Source organism: Eurosta solidaginis, chromosome 2 (assembly GCF_040869045.1).
Source record: "Eurosta solidaginis isolate ZX-2024a chromosome 2, ASM4086904v1, whole genome shotgun sequence".
NCBI lineage: Eukaryota > Metazoa > Arthropoda > Insecta > Diptera > Tephritidae > Eurosta > Eurosta solidaginis.
In genome coordinates, this window is record NC_090320.1 from 200,585,958 (window position 1) to 200,609,897 (window position 23,940).

Below are 23,940 nucleotides of genomic sequence, written 5' to 3' on the forward strand. Positions count from 1 at the left end.
CCCGTTGTCCAAAATTTTACTAGTTTTCTATTCTGCGTCATAAGTTCAACTCACCTACCAAGTTTCATCGCTTAATCCGTATTTGGTAATGAATTATCGCACTTTTTCGATTTTTCGAAATTTTCGATATCGAAAAAGTGGGCGCAGTTATTGTCCGATATCGTTCATTTTAAATAGCGATCTGAGCTGAGTGCCCAGGAACCTACATACCAAATTTCATCAAGATACCTCGTAACTTACTCAAGTTATCGTGTTAAGGGACGGACGGAAATCGCTCAATCGAATTTTTTTTCGATGCTGATGATTTTGATATATGGAAGTCTATATCTACCTCGATACCTTTATACCTGTACAACCAACCGTTATCCAATCAAAGTTAATATACTCTGTGAGCTCTGCTCAACTGAGTATACAAATAGGTGGGTACTTTGTATGAGGATGCAAAGTTTCGGGCTTTTTGTGGTCTGCATGTAAAAACTATGAAAAATATATGACGTAAACGTAACTATTTGATGAAATTTGATGAATTTTGAAGCTTCTAGCCGTAAAGAAGGGGCAAAAATGACAGTTTATATGAGGTATATAATATTTATACCACCGATCTCAATGATTTTTTCAGACATTAATATATGCTATACACGTAAGCATTTGGTGAAATTTGAAGCTTCTAGCCGTTAAAATAGGGCTGAAATTGGAAAAAAATATATATATACTATATGTACCATCATATATATATTATATATATCACCGATCTCTATGATTTACACAACAATATATGCTATATACGTAAGCATTCGGTGAAATTTGAAGCCTCTAGCTCTTAAAAAAGGGCAGTAATTACGAAAAGTTTCTTATCTGAACAACTGGTTGTGGGGGATATATACTATATATACGACGGATCTCATCAATTTTTTCAGACAATAATATGTGCAATATACGAAAATATATGGTGAAGTTTGAAGCTTCAATCTGTTAAATTAAGGAAGATATGACAAAAATCCTCTTTTTCTGAAAAATCGGTTGTATGGAGGATATATGCTATAGTGGTCCGATCCGGCCGGTTCCGACAAATGTCTAATCGGACACCCAAATACACCCGCTCACCAAATTTTATCAAGATATCTCAAAAATTGGGGGACTAGTTTGCATACAAACAGACAGACAGACAGACGGACTGACGGGCATGGCTAAATCAACTCAGCTCTTCATCCTGATTATTTCAATATACTTAATGGTGGGTCTATCTATTTTCCTTTAAGGATTTACAATTTTGGGTTTCGTGACGGAATTAATATACCATTTCATTTACATGAAAGGTATAAAAATAAAATATACTGTGGGCTGTTTCCTTGTCAAAGAAAAAGAAACCAAATTTATCACGAGGTGATGGCCACAAAAAAAAACCACTTTCCTGAATAGTAGCACTTTACCACATGGCCGAGACAAATACCTGCAGGACTGCAGTGGCGACCTGGTAACCAAAGTAAAGAGCGTGTTTAAGCTATGGAGGGGAAACTTCACTGGTTTATAGTAAGGGAGATGACGAAACTGAAGTCGAGATTTACGTTCTACAACGCTATAATGACGAAATGCGAATAGCAAAACCCCTGCCAAACAATAATAATCGAAACACAACCAATTACCTGTTGCTGAGCTGTTCACATGCGGAATAGAAAGCCGAGAATTTGAAAACTTGTAAGCAATCCTCCGGATTGCAAGTTCAGTGTGCTCTCCAATCAGTAAGAAAGGAGATGCCTCAAGCCGCGCATACTACCAAGGAATCAGCCTTCTAAATATCGTGTATGTGGTTCTCTCTAGTGTACTGTGCCAAAGTTAGTACGGCTTCAGGCTTGGTAAATTTATTATAGAGAATATCTTCATCATACGCTTGATCCTCGAGAATGAGAGAAATCACATGCACTATATTTTCCGTCGACTTCAAAGCAACTTTTAACAGCTCGAAAAGGAGTTGCTTGTATTCTAATGTTTCTGAATTTGATTCCCCCCAAAGCTAATGAGGCTTTGCCAAATGACATTGAGCAATACCACCCTATTCATGACGATTGGAAAGGACTTCATCGAACCAAACGAGTTTCCAGACAAAGCGACTCCCTATGCTGGGGAAGATGATTCCAGCAGAGAAGCGTTGTGCGAGTAAGTACGCAATTAAAAAGTAAAGTCCTCTCCCGACGACCAAAAATCTCGCTCAGTCACAGCTGTGATTATGTATGACTCATAACAGGTGGGATGACCTTTGCAGTATTTCTGCGAAATTTTTTTTTCAGTGAAACCAAAAAAAAAGCGCAAGGCTTGATCTCCAATGGGGCTCCCAGGCGTCAGTGGTCTTCAAAGAGGAACGGCTGGCAATAACTTTTAACGGTAATGATTACTGCCCTTTTCATTATCCCTTCCTTCGAAATGCTCTCCACGAAATGAATATAAATTAAATACATTCACTTCATTACAAAAAAGAACATAACGCACATGCGTTATTTAAAAAAATAAGCATATTTTCAGGCGCACTTGTGGCTTTTTTTCCTTTTCAAGCACAATACATTCAAAGCAAATGAAATTAAAAAGAAAAAAAATACAATAAATTTATTAAGATCGAACCAAATGCACATATAGGTATAGATAATTATTACAAACTAAGTATACATATATTAATAATAAACATATTTAACGCCATTTCAATAAACTAATAAACAGCCTCGGCTTATATTTTTTGTGTGTCATGTGACCAAGCAGCGTCTATTTATTATTATTACAGTAATGGCTAACCAATTTAGGAAAGCATACGTGCCAATGCGAAGAAGACCACAATGGCGGCGGCGATGGGAGCTGTGGCGCTTGAGCCATTGCACAGATTACCAGTGCAAACATCACAAGACAATTGCTTTACGAAAGGCAAAGAGGGATCCGATTGGCAGCCAGATTGTGTGTTTGACACATCTCCAAAGTAGCAGGCACGAATGATTTGTGGATGACCGGGAACTGTAATAGAAGAGCAAATAAAAAGTATTTAATTTAATGATTTTTTAATGTTCGCAATTAAATAAAAATAATTACATTTAAAAATTACTTTTGTGAGCTTACGCTTGCGCTTGAGTGTGAACAATTTAGTGGCGCAAAATAGCGTGATTAGCAAAGCATGAGTGATGTTTAATATGGAATTGAGTGTATTTGTTTGTGTGTGTAGGTTGAGTTTATGTGTAATATGAGTTTTAATAATCGCATATATTTTTTTCTTTTTGGGCTTGGCATTTTTTGTTTATAATTTTTGTATGTGTGCATCTAATAACGCTGAAACCAGTTTATATTGCGACTTTATATCACGGCCTAATTCAAATGATATTTGCCATTATGCTCATATTTCTAGTTCTGAGGTGTATTTAGTGACATTTTAGATACTTTGACACAGGCATGCTTAACCAACGAAACGATATCATTTCGTTACGATAATCAACGTTAATAAACGAAACAAAGTCATTTCGTTTCGTTTATTAACGTTAAGAACGTCAAGTTAACGACTTTGTTTCGTTTATTAACGGGATAACGGTTGGTTGTACAGGAATAAATGAATCGAGATAGTTATAGACTTTCATATATCAAAATCATCAATATCGAAAAAAAATTTGATTGAGCCATGTCCGTCCGTCCGTCCGTCTGTCCGTTAACACGATAACTTGATTAAATATTGAGATATCTTCACCAAATTTGGTACACGAGCTTATCTGGACCCAGAATATATTGGTGTTGAAAATGAGCGAAATCGGATGATAAACACGCCCACTTTTTATATGTATAACATTTTGGAAAACACAAAAAACCTGATAATTTAGTAAATAATACACCTAGAATGTTGAAATTTGACATGTGGACTGATAGTGAGACTCTTGATAAAATTTTTTAAAATGGGCGTGGCACCGCCCACATGTGATAAAATCAATTTTACAAATATTATTAATCATAAATCAAAAATCGTTAAACTTATCGTAACAAAATTCGGCAGAGAGGTTGCCTTTACTATACGGAATGCTTTGAAGAAAAATTACCGAAATCGGTTAAGGACCACGCCCACTTTTATATAAAAGATTTTTAAAAGGGTCGTAGACGAAAATAATAAGCTATATCTTAGCGAAAAGGAGCTTTGTATCAATAGAATTTTTAAACCCAATATACCGATGTAGGATTTGAAGTACTTCGTATCTCTGCCTACGGATGAGAGTCGGCACTACATCCTTTAAATAGCAAGCATGCGAACCTCAGAAAAGTTTGCTAATGGTACAGCCAATATTTTTCTGTGCATCTGATACGCGGGGGAGGAAAAAGTCTTAAACCAAGGGGCAAGAGAAGCACGTAGACATAACTAGGAAGGTGTAGTAGATGGACAAACAGTTCATCGACGGGTTCTGCAAATAAACATTCAGCACACTAAGGTAGCGTTGAGCTCTTTTCTGCTGAGCTTTCAGGAGACATCTCTTCTGGATTCTTTTACTATGCGAGATCGGAAAGCAAGTAAAAAGCGAATTATGGCAGGGAAACAGTTATGATTATCTTTCATGTTCCTTACACTGTACATCATCAGCCTCAAAGCCCCCGTTTAGAAGATAAGTATTCGCAAAAACATTAGGAACTCTAGAGCACTGGAGCAAACCCTCGATATCTAAACATATAAAACTGGGGCAACCCAAGGAGATTTCTACAGTGGAAAAATTGGAGGAGTGCAATAACATTGTTAAAAATGCGAATAATAAAGCCACACTCTAAAGACACCTATAGGCAAGCAAAGCTGACATTGTGAAGCAGGGAGCTGGGGATTCTTTGGAACCAGGTGAGGTATGCAGAAGTATTAGTAAAGGTAGTAGAACGTGGAGAGTGCGAATGGAAGGGCAGAGCGAAGAAAATGTTGTAGTCAAACTCCTGTACCTTCTGCTTACGTTCGTATCGCTAAACTGTTGAATAAAACACTCCAGTATTCTGTATTACAAAATGATCTTTATTGGGATACTTTGAAAGTACTTCGCAATTAAACTTCACTTCGCAACTGATAGCGTGTTTAAATCAAACTGATAACTGATTACTCTGCTTGTGCTGCTTTTATAATCTCTGCTCAAATGTCTAGACGTTTCTTCTTCTAGAATTCTCTACCAGCCATATGCGCGTGTATTTGTAGTGTGTATATGTGAGCACTACTTCGGCTGATGATTACATGCGTTTGTGAGTATCTCTCTGCTGCTTGTATGTATGTGTGTACATGATGATTAATGTGTTTATGTAGCTTGCTTTAAGGTTTTTTTGTTGTTGTGCATTTATTTAGTGATGTGAATATTCGTCACCCTGCCCTCCACCTAAGTCGGATCGTCCCGATTATACAAAGTTCCTGATCTAAACGCTCCAGCCTTTCCAAATGAACCACTTCCATATTGGTTCGTGGTTTGTATGCGGTAAACTACATCGTTGATCCGTTTTACAACTTTGTACGGGCCTTCCCAATTGCACTGCAATTTCGGGACAAACCTTTTTTTCGTTGTGGGTTGTATAACAGCACCAAATCTCCTTCCTGAAACCCTTCCGAATTAATTGCTTTATCGTACCTGGCTTTCATTTTGTTACTCATAATTTTTTTTCGTTGCCTTAAAAGATCGTGTATTTCTCTCAAATCTTCTTCCAAGACACCAGTGGATTTTTTGGCATTTCTCTCCGCATCGGCATCTATCCCAAACTGCAAAACAGCTGGCAGTCGAAGGTCATTGCAAAAAACTACTTTTGCGGGGGTTTGGCCAGTTGTCTCATGCACTGCCGATCGGTAAGCCATCAAGAATAATGGTATACGTGTATCTCACCTTTTGTTTACTATTTACTATTATGTGCGTAAGAAGCTAATCTGACTGACTTAAAAAATGTATTCTTTTTCTTAAATTTGTAGCAAATCAATTGGTTACTCCATCGGTTGTATCTCAGTACATTTACTCAAATACATATGTACATACATTATAAATATTCAAATGCTGGCGATTATATATGAAATCACTTATGTATTTTTGTGCATAATTGTATTTCATAATGACTTTATTCGTAGTATGTATGTATATAGATGCCTTGCCAAACACCGGCAACAAAAACAAACATACATAGAAACAAATTTAAAAAGGTACAAATGAAAACAAAAGCGACAAAATAATGTGAAAACAAATGTTAAACGGCATATTGAATTATGAAACCAGTATAAGTGCTAATGATTTGTATGGAAAATAACCAGAAAATATCTACATATATGGTTACAATAGCGTGAGCGAAAGGATGGGTCGGCGAGTTTGTTATTCTTTTTGATTTCTAATCATAATAAAAGAAGACAAGTAAGAGAGTCTAAGCTCTGGTGTACTCAAATAGTATATACATATGTACTTAGGTGTGAGCTTTAGCTGGAATGTTGGATTTGAAGTTTAGTTTAAATATGGGTGACACCACGCCCACTTAAAATATTTTTTCGCACACTTGAACTAGGTATATCTAGATTGTTTTATCTGCAAAATTACAATAAAAAAGTTCATTTAATTTCAAAGATATTTCTTTTTCAAACAATTTTCTGTGAATATTTTTTAAGTAATGGGAAATGGTTATCAAACGTTTTAGCCGTAAATTCGTAAATTCGTTGAATTCGAAATTAAAACAAGAGAGCATACATAATTTTTTGTTGCAACTAGAAAAAATTTTAATTTAGGTATATTTCTTTGTCGAAAACTAAAACAAATACATTTAAGAGCAATATATGGGAGATCTGATGTTTGCGAGTATACCCTGCCTGTAGCAGCAACATCTTAATATATAAAAAACAAGTGTCACAACATTTTCGGCCGCGATGGACTCCTAAACTACTGAACCGATTTTGAATTTGTTTTGCACCCCGTGTGTAGTTTGATATAACTTGAGACATAGGATAGGTTATATCTCCGTTTATAATCGCAATATTATTTTATTGCAATTTTTTTTTATTCGTTTATACGTAATATTAAAATGTTACGTATTCGCAGTAGCACTCATATTTTCAAGTGGAGCGAATATACTTCGGTGTAATTGCTTGGGTTTAATTAGACAACCTGCTTCTCAATAAAAAATATTATAGCGAATGATATCAAGTATAGCACATCACCAGGTCCGTCGGGGGGGGGGGGGGGGTTCCGAGGGGGCCCGCGAGTTAGAGGTACTATGACATTTTATTATTTTAATTCAGGAGAGTCTTTAGTTGTGTAGAGGGCAACTTTCATATCCCTGGGTGACTAGGGTCTCGAGATATAGGCCAAAACGTGGGCCAGTGAATGCCTAGACAGTGTTTTTACAATATGGATATCAAATGAAAGCTGTTGATGAGTGCTTTAGTACAGAGTAATATATTATCCAGAGCCAGACTGGGACTGGGATTGGGACTAGGACTGGGACTGAGACTCGGAGTGGGACTGGGACTGGAATAAAATACATACCACCTTATGGGACAGGCATAAGGGATGCAGAAGAATGAGAAAGAGATAGATTGAGACGAAGATGGAGATAGACGAAGCGAAAAAGACGGAGGGAGGAGTGAATAAAAGGATTAGGAAAAGTGAAGAGGGGGGGGGGGGAATGGTAGAGTCAAACGGAAAAAGCTTATTAAATGTATGCAGATAGGCCAAATTTAGGGCAGGACAACGTCTGCCTGGTCTTCTAGTAGAAGTATAAAATATACTTATATGGTTTAGCCCGTTTTTGCCAAAAATATTTCCCGTTATAAAGCAAACTAGCCGGACCCGTGCGCATCTTGCGCAACAAATATAAAAGTCCTACATCAAATATCAAACGAAATCAACTGTTTTATCAACCAATCATCTATCAATAGAAACTTGCATGCGCTTGCGCTGCCAATGTTTGCAAATGCCGGTAATGCAGTGTTAGTTCTAATCAAATATTCACAATAGTGCCATAGCACAAATATATTTCTTTGTGTGCTAACAATCGCTTATTTTTAACAAATTATTTTAATAAAATATAGCTAAACAAAAGCACTACGACCAATAATGCCCAAAGCTCGATAATAGCACGAATCTCCATCTTTACAACCAAAACCTTATTTATAGATTTGGATGCCAAATAAGAGCGAAAAAGGAACCTGCACATAAAAACAGCAATTAGGAATAATATATAAGATGTTAATGTATTTATTTGCGGAGATACTTCAATTCTTCTACGAAATATGATTGGTGAAAAGGTGGGTGAGATCACGCCCATTTGGAGACACTTATAAAGGATTTAATCAGGATTTGTTGATGCTGCTGTATTTGTTTTAAGATTTTCTATAAATGGGACTCAGGTCCGTAGAGGACAAACGTGAAAGAGTACACCCACAAAAAAAATTCCTCAAAACATCGAAATTGGGATACATATTCATCCAAAGACATTTTTTCCTCAATTTAGTATACGAATTTTTTAATAATGAAGAATTCTTCCATGCAGGTTTTCTCGTTTTTAGAACTCCTTGATTTGAAGAAGAAACTCTTATGTTTTTTTTTTTTTGGATTATTAGTTTCTTGGTTAAAGCTTAAGCTTATAAAACACCAGGTTATCCCTCCATTGGTGTTAATCCATAACACCATGTTATATATTCAAATTTTAATGTCTTTAAATTGTTGTACAGTTGCTCCACCAACACACAGGTAATACACTAAGGCCATAACCATGTGCGTAGGTTTCTGCGTAATTAAGTTTATTATATATTTAGATTTAATGGTTTACTCCAAGTACGATTAATTATATTTAGATTTAATGGTTTACTCCAAGTACGATAAATTTTAAGTTTTTCAACTATTTTTAATAATTTTTTGTCATTTCGATTCCCTCACTATCCGCCATTTTGTTCTCAACCGCATGAATAGCGTCCTTTTATAGCACGCGGTTGAGTTGTGGGGAAACGAACTTGACGCGACGACGTTACAGCACGAAGTGAGAAACTCTTATGGGGAAAAATAATCCCACTTTGGAAAAAAAATTGTTTGGGCATAAGAGTTGCGTTTGAATGGATGTGAAATAAAGAGAGCAAGAATGAGAACTTCTTCGGCAGAGAAAGAGAGATAGCAGTGGTATAGGGGGCATAGAATATTCCCGCGATAGGCATGACTGTCGTAGAGAGCGAATAAAATGTACAGACACAAAGAATCGAGTGGTAAAAAAATTGTTATGGTAGTAAGCCTACGGAAAGTGTTTTTAATGTGTAAACATCTTTGCTCGCAATATGCGGGAATATAACGTAGGCGTAAGCGTACTATATGTAAGTGGTACACTTTATGTGGGTTTTATGTAGAATTTGAATGGATTGGTATGCTGTATGGAGGAGTAGAGAATGTAAGCGTAAGTGTAGACTACACTGTAGTGCAATGTGAGAGACAAGGAAATGAAAGGAAAGGTTTGTTATAACTGTGTCGACTAGTTGTAAACAAGTTATCGATTTGTTATCGAAGTGTTATATTTTTGTTAGCGATTATCGATGACTTATCCATTAGCTTTCAAAAATGTATCGATTATTTATCAAAAGGGCATCAATATGTTATTAAGCAGTAATCGAAAAATTATCGATACTTTATCAAAGACGTATCGTACCGATCATTAATCGAAAATTATCAATATACTATGAAAGATGTATCGATTCGCTGTCGAAAAATTTTGGAAGATGGTTTTTATCGAAAATTTGTCGATTTGTTATCGGCGCATTATCACTTTGTTACCAGCGTATTATAGATTTGTTATCGAAAATTTGTCGCTTTGTCATCGAAAAGTGATTGATTTTCTATCTACAATTAATCGATTTTGTATCGAAAACTGTCAAGTTCTTATCGGAGTGTTTCCAATTTGCTTTTGACTTTTTTTCGACTTTTAACAACGACTCATTGCATTGTTATGAAACAAATATCGATAAAATTTCAATATAAAGCCGATGTAACTTTTGTTTACAGCCGGTAATAGCCCGATGAGAGACCAATAAAAAGCCGATGACCTGGCGATAATATTTCGCTATCATTAAAAAACCGATAATAAGAGAATAGCTAATAAGTATCGAGTGCGATCCATATTATTTGTTTCAGGTAAGGGTACTTTTTTTAACTTCAACCAAAGAGAGACAACTTTTAAAGTGGAAAAAACACACAATGCGCGATATAAAACTAAGGAGACTTAGTTCATGTTTCTCCCCCAATTCGTGCCGTGGTACTTTTTAATTTTTCCTACAAACCGACGGGATGAAACCTACATATTTTATGCCGACTACGAAGCAGTGGATGAACGTTCGCTGACAAGCTTTTCATGGCAGAAATACACTCGGAGTCTTTGCCAAACCACTGCCCTGGGACAAATCCGCATAGAAAATTATTTTTTCTAAGTGGAAAGACTTTTTTCTAAGTGAAAAGATTTTTTTCTAAAGATTTTGATGTTGGTTTCCTGGCGGTAAGAGTATAAATAAGCAATTGTTGGCACAGGCAACAATGGCTGTTTATGCAAATATTTTAAACAAAATTAAAGAGCTTTTATTGTATTTAAGTCAAGAAACAACATCTGCAAAAAATATACAATGCGTACTAATATAAATATTGCAAATTTTCCACTCCAATCCAGTACATACATACATACGTACATAATGTCAACGAACTATCCAAATAAAGCAAAAAATTGTATAAGCAGTAATGCAGCTAAAGCAGATCATTGCCCAGCAAACACAGTTTCTAACGCTAGAGGAATATTGTAATTTTACGTTAGAATGCTAATGTAGTTCTCTAATGCAATTCGAATCGAAAACTAGGTTAGAGAACTAGGTTAGAGAACTAAGTTAGAATTCGACTGTGAAACGATTCGTATAACACTAGAAATGCGATGTTATGATTATTGTCACAGTTATCGATTATTTGCACGACATGATCACTCATTCTTAGTGTTATACAAACAAAATAAAAATAGTGGAAATATTACAAGTTGCGAAATAAGTTTTTTTTTATTTATAATAATAAATATTAGTAAGTGAAAATTAATCAAAAAAAGTTAAAAAAGGAAAGCGAGCAGATTATTGAAGTGCTATTTGAATGGCATGAAGAAGATGCTTCCTCATCCGTACCTCAAACCAACGCTGAGCTCAATCTTTAAGTACTGTTTTAATTTATTATAATGGAAAAGGCCTTTGAAATGTGTTCATTCTTAATACATAAGATTATAACCAAATAAACGTATTTGATATAATGAAACTATGAAAATTTCGCTGATTTTAAATAATTGAACTTAATTGCGCATCACTTCAAAATTCTCATTATAAACTCATTAGAATTTGACGTTAGAATTTGATTAGAACTCTAACCCTTTTCTCGATATCGATAACGAAGTCCCCTTTTTGTCGAGAATGCTATAATTCACGACAATTTCGCAAATCGTCTTCTCATCTTCTACCTTAGATAAATACATTACAATTCGATTATTCTAATCGTTTTCTAACCTAAATGTTTGTTGGGTAATTGGTATTTAACCGCCTGTCTTATGCGGCAGTTACCCACGAACGTACGTAGAAAAAACGTGTCAGCTGACACGACCTATCTTATGAGTGTGCAATGTAAACGAAAACTCACCGACGTGCAACGCCCGTACGTACGTTGCCCGGAACGTAGAAATCAAAACAATTTTGATTTTTTCCGTAAGAACGTGTCAGCTGATCGCTCTCTCACTAGACAGAGTTGCCTAGTAAACTTTTGTGTGCTAATTTTTGACCGTTTGCAATTTTATGCAAAAACGCCTAATTAAAGTTTGAAAAATTGTGGAAATAATTCGAAATAATTATGTAAAAGTGCTGATTATAAATATTTTATCTATTTATACTTATTTAATATGTATTCCGGCCTTTTACAATATCAAAAATTAAATTGGAAAAAGTTGATGTTTCCATAAGCATACATGCAAAATGGTCAATGGCAACAGTGCTTATCTGTAAACAATACACACACAAATATGTTATGTACATGTACACAGACGTACACATTGATTCCTACGGGCTTGAGAGTTCGGTCAAACGTGCTTCGTACGACAAACGTCTTTACGTACGGCACACGTCGGTGGGTAACTGCCGCATTAGCCCCTCAGCTTAACAGCATTGTGTTTATTTATAAGTGCGTCTAGCTCATCAAATTATCATTGAGTTTGCTTCGATAAAAGTTGCTGACATCAAGGTAATGATATAAATCTTCCGGAAAACTTATCTCCCCAATACTTCGGCGGCCCTATCTATTGCTTGTTTGCTCTTATAAAAGATGCACATATTTTGGTGGGTGTTTATATATATTTGTACGTACAAAATTACGAGATTGTAGTTCGAAATATTTAACCCCAATATGATCTCATCCACGAATAAATTAATATCTAAATTTAGTTATTACCGAGACTTCAGTTAAAATCGCTAAAAACAAAAAAGACATAGTCTCGAAGATGTGTATTTTATAATTTCGAATTAATACTGATGGGTTCTTTTTTTTAAGCTCAACTAAAATTTATGACATTTTTGGTATTTCATTTGAGAATCTAAATTAATGAAGACTTTTTATTGGTAGGTATACGTGTGGCGGAACATGCACAAGTAGATAAGTAATAAATAAATTTGGTTACATAAAACTAGTTAGTAACTTATGTATAATTTTTTAAATAAATACACGTGGGCTTCTCCAAAGTGGCGGGTGGGACATTTTGTTTCGATTTTGCTCCAATATTAAGTAATTTTTGTTTAATTTATGATTAAAGAAATTTTATCACTTGAAGGTTATTTGTTTGATACAAAATAATGAAATACATATTAAAATTAGGTACGAATTTCACACGAATAAATTACCAATGCCGAAGAGTGACGAGTTGGACTACGATATCACCCGTCTATGTTCACTTTCCAATCTCAGATTAATTTTAAAAATCTATAAGAAATTTTTTATACACACACGTGTTCTGATGAGATTCTAAGATCCAATTTATATGTCAACTTAACTTGTAAGTTGTTTCTTACTAAAACCTCATTTTAAGTTGTGACGGACGAGTCCAATTACATTGAGGGCAAAAAAAGTGTGACTGAAGCCAGTCGATGTAAATAATCATTTTATTTCTGAAATAAAATAAAAACTGTATAAAATTATATTCCTAGATGATTCGTTTATCTGCTTCGCTTTCACTCAATAAAATACAAACTTTTAACTCGAAGTACCTCTTTTGCTGGATTTACCCATGTATATACTGCCAGAAGTTAAACCATGCATGCATCTCATGAATAATAATTTTTTAAACATTTATAAATAATAAAAAACACAATGCTTAATATATACATAAGTAGAGATGTATGCATGTATATATAGGTGTCAACGAGTATATTGGTAATTGCTTATGTGTGCATATTAATTTGTTAAAGTTTTAACTATATTCCTTTTGTTATTTGCTTCAATTAAAACATTTGAATTTTTGAAATGAATTATTCGCTTAATTAGATTTAAGTATGCGATGAGCACGACAAAATCACAGCGGGTTAGGGGATTTAGAATATACCCGCGGCAGTTATGCCTGTCGTAAAAGGCGACCCCAAGTTCCTTAAGGATCTAGAGGGTGGGAGGGCGGCATGGCCTAGAAGGTTTCATGTGGTCATACCAAATTCTTTTTGAGATGGTCGGGTAATACCTTAATTCCTATTCCGTGCTGAAGAAGTTAAGATGAAAGATTTGATTCCAACAATGCTCAAGATTGAGTCATAATCTGATTGCATGCTAAAGAGTTCCTTGACGAACTATGCTGGGTGCCAAAGGCACTAGAGGTCTGCCACTTCATAAATACGTACATATACACCCAATAAGCAATGCGAAATTCGGAGAACATCGTTATTGTTGTGGCTATTGAAGCTTTTCGGCTGATAGCATGAAAACAAAACAAAAATTTTCTCTTATTCTTCTATACTTTTCGATGAATTTTTTCCATCTTCATCAGGGACACTGTATATTTTAACATAAAACAAAACAAACGTAAACGCATTAAGCCTCCGTCTTCCGGATCAGGATAAAAACATTTATCGGAACACTTTACAGGAAAATAAAAACTGTTTGTTTTGTCTCCATTTGATCGTCCAAAAACTCGTTAGATTAGGTTGAAATGGCCATTCAATAAATACCTCACGTAGACTGAATGTGCCCATAGTATTCCCAGAATTTGTTTCACGGCCAAACGGAAGAACCCCAAACGGGTACCACGACTTATGTTATAGAATAACTCCGTCCTCTTGGCAAACACTGCAAGTTCTCTAGAATCTAGCTTAATCGCTGCCTTGTTATTTGACAACTCTACCGCCCCTCATAGCTGGAACCTTGACCTGGGGGAATAACCGAGTTTTTTACACGTGTATACATCTACATTTGCGACTAAATAAAAAAGCGCATCGAAAATTACATATAGTAATGTATTGAGAAACAGTGGAGACACACACACCTTTTCGGTCATGGTGTATAACGCATGCCACAATTGAAAGTGAAGAATAATAAAGACACACACTTTTTAGAACAAATTTTATACGCAACAATTCCATAAAAGTAGATGACGTTATGCACTTAGCAGTCCATATAGAGTTTAAGCGTAAAAAACACAGGTGTTGATACGATCACTTTCAAGTGGACCTGTAAAACTCTTCCTCATTTAAAGGCAGTAAACTCCAACTCAATAACTGACGTACATACGTACTATAAATGTGAATGACAACTCTCCCTCGGTACGGTCTTCAACTGCATTTGAAGTTGCGCCAAGCTTACAAGCATTGCATTTTACAGCTTATCACAGTTTAAGGGGCCAAAGATGAATTTTTATTCTAAGCTCACAGTAATCTATATTGACACTAGTATCCCCTTTTGTATTGGCGTTAAGTAGCAATATTAAGTACCAAAATACACCCGTACCGTTTCAGATAGCGTACATAGTCTGTCTTTTTCTATTTACTTCAGCTTGTGATTCCACCATGATTGACAACTATGTAACTAGAAAGTAGAAAATTATGACTAATGTGCCCATATGGGGGCATTCGGAATATAAAACGCATACTTTGAAGTACAGTATTTTAATAATAACAAATTCTCAGGTAAGCATGACATCACTTTTGTATTAGCCAAGTTAGAAAGGTACGCACACCCTAACACATATGTATGTATGTAATTAAAGTAATTTATTTTGCATATTGTATGTTTTAACATTTCCTTGGAAGCCATAAAAATGCTAAACCGAAAAGTTTCTGGTTTTTTTGTTAGTTAACTTGAAATTATGTCATCTAATGTAATAAAACTCGTGATATATAGCAGTTACGAATATATGTAGATATGTACATATATATGCTTGTGAATATTTGTATGCATAGTGTACTATATTTTTTTATATTCGCTCATATGTTGGTTATGCGTGTATTAATCGTATTAAGATATTCATTACTTACCATCAAGGACCTTTTTCATGCAGCCGGTAGCATTGTGTACATTGAAGAAGTTCTGTAGGAAACGTGGCGGGGCGATGCGTGCGCAATCGAATTTTATATCATCACTCGCTTCGAATTTCTCACCACATTTTGGTTGATTAGCTGAGTCACAGAGGTAGCACTGTACGGCAAAAGCTGCTTGGGCAAAATATAAGAGAAAAAGGGAAGGTTAATATCAAGTTAATACAAAAGGACAACCGAATTGTATAGTTGACTGAACAAACAAGAAGCAAAGGCTGATAAGCTTTGATTTTATTTACATATATGTGACCCGGCCTATGAAAAGATGGCTTATGACTCAAAAAAAAAAAAAAAAGAAGAGCACAAAAGTCCTGAAGAAATGCATTGTTTATCTTTAACAGCTGTTTCTCGCAATTTCTTTTTTGAGTCATAAGCCACCTTTTCATAGACCGGGTCACATATGTTTGTTTTACTGATTTTGTGGTCTTTTAAAAATTCTTGCTCTAAATTATATGATAATTATACGATATTTTTATTTCGTTTTTTATATTATCTTATTTATGTTATTTTACTTTATTTAATTTTATTTTATTTTGTTTTATTCTAATTTTTTATATTTTTTGCTTTATTTCCTTTTCTTTACATTAGTTTCACCGTGGTGAGATGGTAGCGTGCTCCGCCTATCACACCGTATGCCCTGGGTTCAACTCCCGGTAAAGCAACATCAAAATTTTAGAAATAAGGTTTTTCAATTAAAAGAAAATTTTTCTAAGCGGGGTCTGCCTTGCAGATGCCGTTCGGAGTCGGCATAAAACATGTAGGTCCCGTCCGGCCAATTTGTAGGGTAAATCAAGAGGAGCACGACGCAAATTGGAAGAGAAGCTCGGCCTTAGATCTCTTCGGAGGTTATCGCGCCTTACATTTATTTATTTTATATATATTTAATTTTTTTATTTTGTTTCAATTTATTTTATAAACATTTTCTTTTTTTCTTTTTTACTACATATTATTTTACTTCATCTGACGTTATTTTAATTTATTTCATGTTATTTCATTTTATTTCATTTCATTTCCTTTCATTTCATTTCATTTCATTTTATTTTATTTTATTTTATTTTATTTTATTTTATTTTATTTTATTTTATTTTATTTTATTTTATTTTATTTTATTTTGTTTTATATCATTTTATTTTCATTGATCTTACTTTTTAATTTTAATGATTTCTCTTAATTTTTTAAATTTTATTTTGGTTTTTTTACTTTATTTTCTACAAATTTCATTGATTTTATTTTTTTATTTTTTATTTTATTTTATTTTCAATAACTTTATTATATTTTATTTTAATTTAACTTTATTTTATTTCATCATGTTTTATTTTTATTTTATTACATTTTATTTTATTTGACTTTATTTTATTTTAATTGATACACAACAAATCAATTAAACTTTATGTAATTTAATTTTATTTTATTTAATTAAACTTTATTTTATTTTCGTTTATTTTATTTTATTTGTTTTAATTAAATTTTGTTTTATTTTATCGTGTTGTTTTTATTTTATTTTTTGTTATTTAATTTTTTTATTTTATTTTATTTTTTATAATTTTTTTATTGTACGAAAAATATTTATTTATTTTTTTTTTTTGTTATAATATATTTAAATTTATTTTATTCTTATTTACTTATTTTTATTTTATTTTATTTTATTTTATTTCATTTTAATTAGTTTTATTTATTTGAATTAATATTTTGTTTTTGTCAATAATTTTTTATACTTTTTTATTTTGTTTTACTTTTTCTCATTTCACAAAATTTTTTTTCTTTGCTATAATTTTTTGCTAAATCTTCGGACCACCTTATTTTCACTGTTGTTTTTTCTTTTATTTGCCTATTATGGAGGAATAAAAAATTAACAGCAAAATAAAAACCTCCACCATAAAACTGTTTGCCCTAAAAAGCTTTCAAACTTACCTGAGCAGGCAACACTGGCAATCACTGCAACAGCCAAGTATGATTTTAATGCGGAAACCATTTCGTTTATTGGCTTACTTGAGTTATTTAGTTTGAATTACAATATTTTAGCTACTGTTGTGTGAAGAAAAAAAAAACGTAAAAAGAAATTGGAATATTTTATAAGCAAATTTAGAATTTATAATTAACACTGTAGCCGGCTGTGTATTTGACCAAAACAACTTTTTGAGAAGATTAAGACGTTGTAAACAAGTTGTTTATCCGCTCTTCGAAGTTAGCCCCAAAAAATGGTCATATGCTTTCGAAATTCAAAATGGGACCCTACGTAATATGTATATTTTTTAATTATTGTATTAAAAATATGTCTCTTCTTGTTGAAGGTATGCATTTTCAAGTGAATATAAAAATTTGGAAAAATTTCACAAAAGTATAAATAATTCAGAAATGTAAATTTTAAAATCTGACTTTCGACCACGAATAACACCAGATATATAAATAGCGAACCACTTCCATATTGTAAACGTTTATTTTCTCCGATTCGTTAATTTATAAAAAAAATTACGAACGTTTCGGTTTCGAACTTCAAAAACCCACAACTATATATTGGAGCTAACTTCGAAAAATGTACTTTTGCAAATCTTTTCTAATTGAATTTTGCTTGTTTCAGAGCTTATATTTTTAACGACAATTTACTTATATATTTTAATATTTTTCAAGTATCCTTTGAAATGTGCATCACAATTTTCGAATTAAAAATATTTTTTAGATGAACTCTAAAAGTTGTGTAAGAAGACAATCAAGCATTTTCAATACAAATTTTTTATGTAAATATTTTCTCACATATTTTGTTTTAAACTGTTTTTAAATCTCTATTAAAAGCACTTTAAAAAAATTTCTAAATACATATGTTCCAAAAAAACTAATTTGCTTTTTAACAAATCTAAAATAAAAATTTCTTTATTTGAACAAAACCGCCAAACAAATTCACTTGCTTCAAAATCTGACCTGAGAGAACGCTGCGTAAAATACGTCTTGTAAGTAGCACGATATGGGCGCAACTGTAGCGGGCGGAGGTACTCAAACGGCAAAGTCGAATACTCGCACAGCTTGTCACAGTCAAAACATATACCCATACTCATGCAAATACTGAAAAACATTCACACTCGCCTACATACATACATATAGTAAAATAAGTATATACATATGTAAATACATAAAGTGTATGCAGTAGAAATTTTGTCATTCACAACAAAACGTTACGCTTGAGTAATTTTTAAGTCAGATGCTTATGTTTATTTTGAGTGAAATTGAGTTAGTAATGCCCAACCCAATCAGCTTTTGCAGTTTTACTCGATTAAATGTGACGCAGTTATACATAGCCTGAAATAAATGTAATTAATATAGTGTGAATCTGAGGAAAAGGAGCAAAATGGCATTAAAGTGTAAAATGTGGAATCGGAGAAAATGAAATTTTTTATTTTAAAATTTAAGATTTTTCAAGGAAACATTAAATTTAAAGCCTTGCTTTATGTTTCACTGTGCATTTTAACGGAGTATTAGTATAGTTAACTAGCAGACCTGGCAGACGTTGTTCTGCCCTAAATTTGGCCTATCTGCATTTTTTAATAAGCTTTTTCCGTCTAACTCTGCCCTCACCCACCCTTCTTCACTTTTTCCTGATCCTTTTATTAACTCCTCCTTCCGTCCTTTTCGCTTCATCTATCTCCATATTCGTCTCATTCTATTTCTTTCACAGTATCCTTCTACTTCTCTCTTTTCTCTTCTCTCAACTTCTTCTCATTCCCAGTCCCACTCCGAGTCTCAGTCCCGGTCCTAGTTCTAATACCAGTCCCAGTCCGTCTCTGGTTAACTTCCCGGAAAAAAGGATCGTAAATACTAATATAGGCAAATTTATATACTAAATTTTCAAATTTTGAATTTTTTCTAAAAAAAAATCATAACTCAAGAATGGCTTAATCGATTTGGGATTTCAAAATCAACTAACCATCATCTCTCCTTCCTGTATCTTTCCTAAAAATTTTATGGCAATCTTTCTATCCGTTCTCGAGTTATGGAGTGACAATCAAAATGTACACTTATTTTTATATATATAGATAAGTAAATTATAATCGCAAAAAATTATTGGCATTAAGCCTTTCACGCATATGGGATACCAGTGCCCCAAAAATATTTTCTTGTATAGCAAATAGGCTAGCAATATTTGATTAATTTTTTCATTAAGTAAAATTAGATTCTGAATGAATACATAAATATTTGCCAAATAATAGAGAGAACTAGTTATATTCCAGCCATGAAAGTCGCAATGCTCACGGTTTTAAGGTTTTAAAATATAGTATGATTTTGAACTGATTTTTATAATAACAAAACGAAAGTTCCATGCCAATTGACTAAATATCAAGAAAAATTATCAGTAAAACACCGTATCTAAAATAACTTTATATTTTGTATTCGCGTCACACGGGGCCCAATTTCTTATTGAATCTATTTAGGGTTTTCAATATTTTTCAGCTAAAGTATTTCATAAATGTTGATCCCCTTTTATTTAATAATTTTTTTCTTTTAAGCCAAAACCAACTATTCTTACTGACCAATTCAAAAGGAATCATGTATAATTAAATTTGGAATCTCATTAAGCTCAAACAGACTGCATGTATAATATCCTATTGGTAGACATACATATATCTGAAGCGAGGCAATGAAAACTTAGAGACCTAGTCGGGATTACAAAAATTATCGAGTACAACAAACAGAGAGGCAGCATGGATAAATTGAGTGGGAGAAGTGTGGGAATATAGGACAAAATTTGGGGAAACTATTTTACTCAATCAACCCTCTCAATTGCAAACTTGCGATAAAAAAAAGCATATTCATGTTTGGAACACACAAACGATGAGTACTTACCGCAATTCCAGGATATGCAGATCTGAGAAATCTATGCTGTTAGGCCTCAGGAAACTTGTGATTGGCATACGCACTAAAAACAATGTAACTGAAATAGTTATTGAACGAGAAAAGTGTCAAAGACTACGCCTAGGTCTCGTATTGGGACTGCACAAGAGCAGAAAATATAATCTAAATCGTTGATAAGATATTCAGAGTTCTTTCTAATAAAACATGGAATTACTTGCTAAGATTCAAAAACAGAGGCGAATAACAGCACTAGTTTGCTGGTCTATCTATGTCTTCTTGAAGACGCTGTACATCATACTAGTTTCTAATAATAGAGAATAGATTTAGGTCATCAGCATAAAGTATAAATTCCGACAAGATGAAATAATTGCCATTATCATTACTAAATAAAAAGAAGAGAAGAGAAACTAGATGTACGCAGGAGGTGGCAGCAAAAGTTTAGGAGATAAACCCTTAATCGATATTATGCAGCATCTCTTCCTTAGTTTTTGTATTGGGAGATATTTTTTCGAGCGCTTTGGAGATTTCCATAATAATGCAGTTCTTTTGTGGTTTCAATGGTAAGACTTTGAAATAATATTCGCTACATAGGAATAAATATAGGATAATTGACCAATCAACAGCAATACCAGGCAGGTTAGGCAGTATACAATTTTCTACACCAAAATACACTTTATCCCGAAGCGTACTTATTCTTGGAATTTTGAAGATTTTGGTAATATCCACAAGGCCTCTAGAACTACAAAATGGTTAAAAATTTCTCTTCGAATGCAGCAATAGCCGAACAATTTCTCTTAGGTTGGACAGCACTAAAAAATTCTGATACATCTCAGTAGAGATTTTCAGACCATCCCGTGGGTTTTGCGGAGTTTCAGAAATTAACATCAAGAGAATCGAGAACAATTGTATGTAGCCATGTCGAACTTTCTAGGTCAGTGAATTTTTGTTGCCTCATACGACAGGTAAGCCTACCGCAGGAGTTTTCTAAAACCTAGTTTACAAATAACGACATTGTCTTCATTTGCATACTTAACTCCTAATCGGTAATTAAATAACTAGATTTTTCATTTACATTTTTCCCTTTAATTATCAGTAATTATGAACAAATTTTAGGGATGCGAACTTTTTTTCGTAGAAAAAATACCACCTCTAGAGTGTAAACTCATGTTCAAAATCGTTTTATGGTGAGAATGACGACCATAGTTTGGTAGAACTATTTCATCAATAGACTAATTTGATTGAAAAAATTCTTCAATGTACGGCGAGTACGTGCAGATAGGTTCTCTTTCTACAATTACGTAAATAATTTCAATATTGCTACTATAATTGTTGTATTTTGGTTTTTACAATGGTTTCCCTAGTTTATCTTGAAAACTTTGTTTGATAACATTTTTTGAAAATTTTATTTTACTTCGCCTCCGTAATTATATCCATAAACTTGATACTGACTAGGTTAAACTACATATACCCGTAAGGAAGTAGGTAGAGTCAATTATAGCCCACAATAGGTGAAAGGGGTTAATCGCGACCCACTCTCTAGGGATTAAGGGCCAAGTAATGGTGACTTATAACCATAAAATCATAACCAGATAAAACTGCTGATCGAACCTACCTTATGGAAATCAATGTAATCGATTAATGGTGCCATACCATAACGATAACGCTAACCATACCATAGCCAACCAATTGGTTTTTGGTTCCTCGCCATATCCTAACTATATTTGAGTTGGTGAATTTAATAACTTTTTGTAGATTTTATTCATTGTTTTAGATGCATACGTTATGACTAAGAGACTTATTTTTTGTGGAATATGTTTGTAATTTTTTGCGTTTTCTTCATGTCTATGAAATGGATAAGGGTATGGTTACGACTATGGCGTTAGGGTTAAGATTTTTGGCAGTGTATGTTCACACCTACACGCATTAATGTATGAGTGCGAGTAAAAAAGAGGTGCCACCAAGACTTAACGCATCAGCATTTTACTATTTAATATCAGAGAAAAACCAACAATAACGTTATTAAATAAAACTTTGTTAATTCAATGTCGAGTGTAGTTTGCAATAAAAAAGAGTGTAGAACGCTCAAACGACACTCCCACCACTTTCACTCAATTAACACTCAGCCACTTGTAGGAGCGTCCAGTAGCGATTTGTTGGCGCTACTTTTTATTTGTTTTGAGTGTGATTTTTGTAGCATTTGGTGTTCAATGCTAAGCTTTTTTTTGGGATGATGTCAGCTGCGTGTTTAATTTGTTTTGCTTTGTTGTTATTATACTCAGCTGAGCAGAGCTCACAGAGTTTTTTAATTTTGTTCGCATAACGGTACCCCGTAACGGCATAAACTAATCGAGATAGATATAGAATTCTATATATCAAAATGATCTGGGCAAAAAAAAAGGAAATTCATTTAGCCATGTCCATCCGTCCGTCTGTCCGTAAACTCGATAACTTGAGTAACTTTTGAGGTATCTTAATGAAATTTGGTATGTAAGTTCCTGTGCACTCATCTCAGATCGCTTTTTAAAATGAACGAAATCGGACTATAAACACGCCCACTTTTCCGATATCGAAATTTTCGAAAAACCGAAAAAGTGCGATAATTCATTACCAGAGACGGATAAAGCGATGAAACTTGGTAGGTGAGTTGAACTTATGACGCAGAATAGAAAATTAGTAAAATTTTTTACAATGGGCGCGGCACCGCCCACTTTTAAAAGAAGGTAATTTAAAAGTTTTGCAAGCTGTAATTTGGCAGTCGTTGAAGATATGATGAAATTTGGCAGGAACATTACTCCTATTACTATATGTGTGCTAAATAAAAACTAGCAAAACGCCCACTTAAAAAAAATTCAGTCAAATTTCAGTTAAAAAAGTCATATTTTTACAAAAAATTGTATATCTTCACAGTATATAAGTAAATTATGTCACAGTTGAACTCCAGTAATGATGTGGTGCAACAAAATACAAAAATAAAAGAAAATTTCAGAATGGGCGTGGCTCCGCCCTTTTTAATTTAATTTGTCTTGAATACTTTTAATACCATAAGTCGAACAAAATTTACAAAGCCTTGTGAAATTTGGTAGGGGCTTAGATTCTAGAACGATAACTGTTTTCTGTGAAAAAGGGCGAACTCGGTTGAAATCACGCCCAGTTTTTATATACAGTCGACCGTCTGTCCTTCCGCTCGGCCGCTAACACGATAACTTGAGCAAAAATCGGTATATCTTTACTAAACTTAGTTCAGGTACTTATCTGCACTCACTTTATCTTGGTATTAAAAATGGGCGAAATCCGTCTATGACCACACCCACTTTTTCGATATCGAAAATTACGAAAAATGAAAAAATGCCATAATTCTATACCAAATACGAAAAAAGGGATGAAACATGGTAAGGTAATTGGATTGTTTTATTGACGCGAAATATAACTTTAGAAAAAACTTTATAAAATGGTTGTGAACCTACCATATTAAGTAGAAGAAAATGAAAAAGTTCTGCAGGGCGAAATAAAAAACCCCTAAAATCTTGGCAGGTATTGCATATATAAAT

General features: G+C 33.6%; 1 protein-coding gene across 4 annotated transcripts; it reads right to left on the reverse strand.

The window, feature by feature from the left end:
- Positions 1–2,572: 2,572 nt before the first annotated feature.
- Positions 2,573–18,554, reverse strand: LOC137240506 (UPAR/Ly6 domain-containing protein bero-like). Of its 4 annotated transcripts, none has more exons than XM_067766898.1 (4): positions 18,467–18,554; positions 17,462–17,575; positions 15,491–15,664; positions 2,573–2,994 (listed from the first exon to the last, which is right to left on the reverse strand). In XM_067766898.1, the coding sequence occupies exons 2-4, from the start codon at positions 17,520–17,522 to the stop codon at positions 2,786–2,788; spliced, it is 444 nt and encodes a 147-aa protein (XP_067622999.1). In that variant the 5' UTR covers positions 17,523–17,575; positions 18,467–18,554; the 3' UTR covers positions 2,573–2,785. The 4 variants fall into 4 exon arrangements, with proteins under 4 accessions (XP_067622999.1, XP_067622998.1, XP_067623000.1 ...); XM_067766897.1 differs by having other exon boundaries at positions 18,402–18,535; XM_067766899.1 differs by having other exon boundaries at positions 17,462–17,572; positions 18,467–18,491.
- Positions 18,555–23,940: the final 5,386 nt, after the last annotated feature.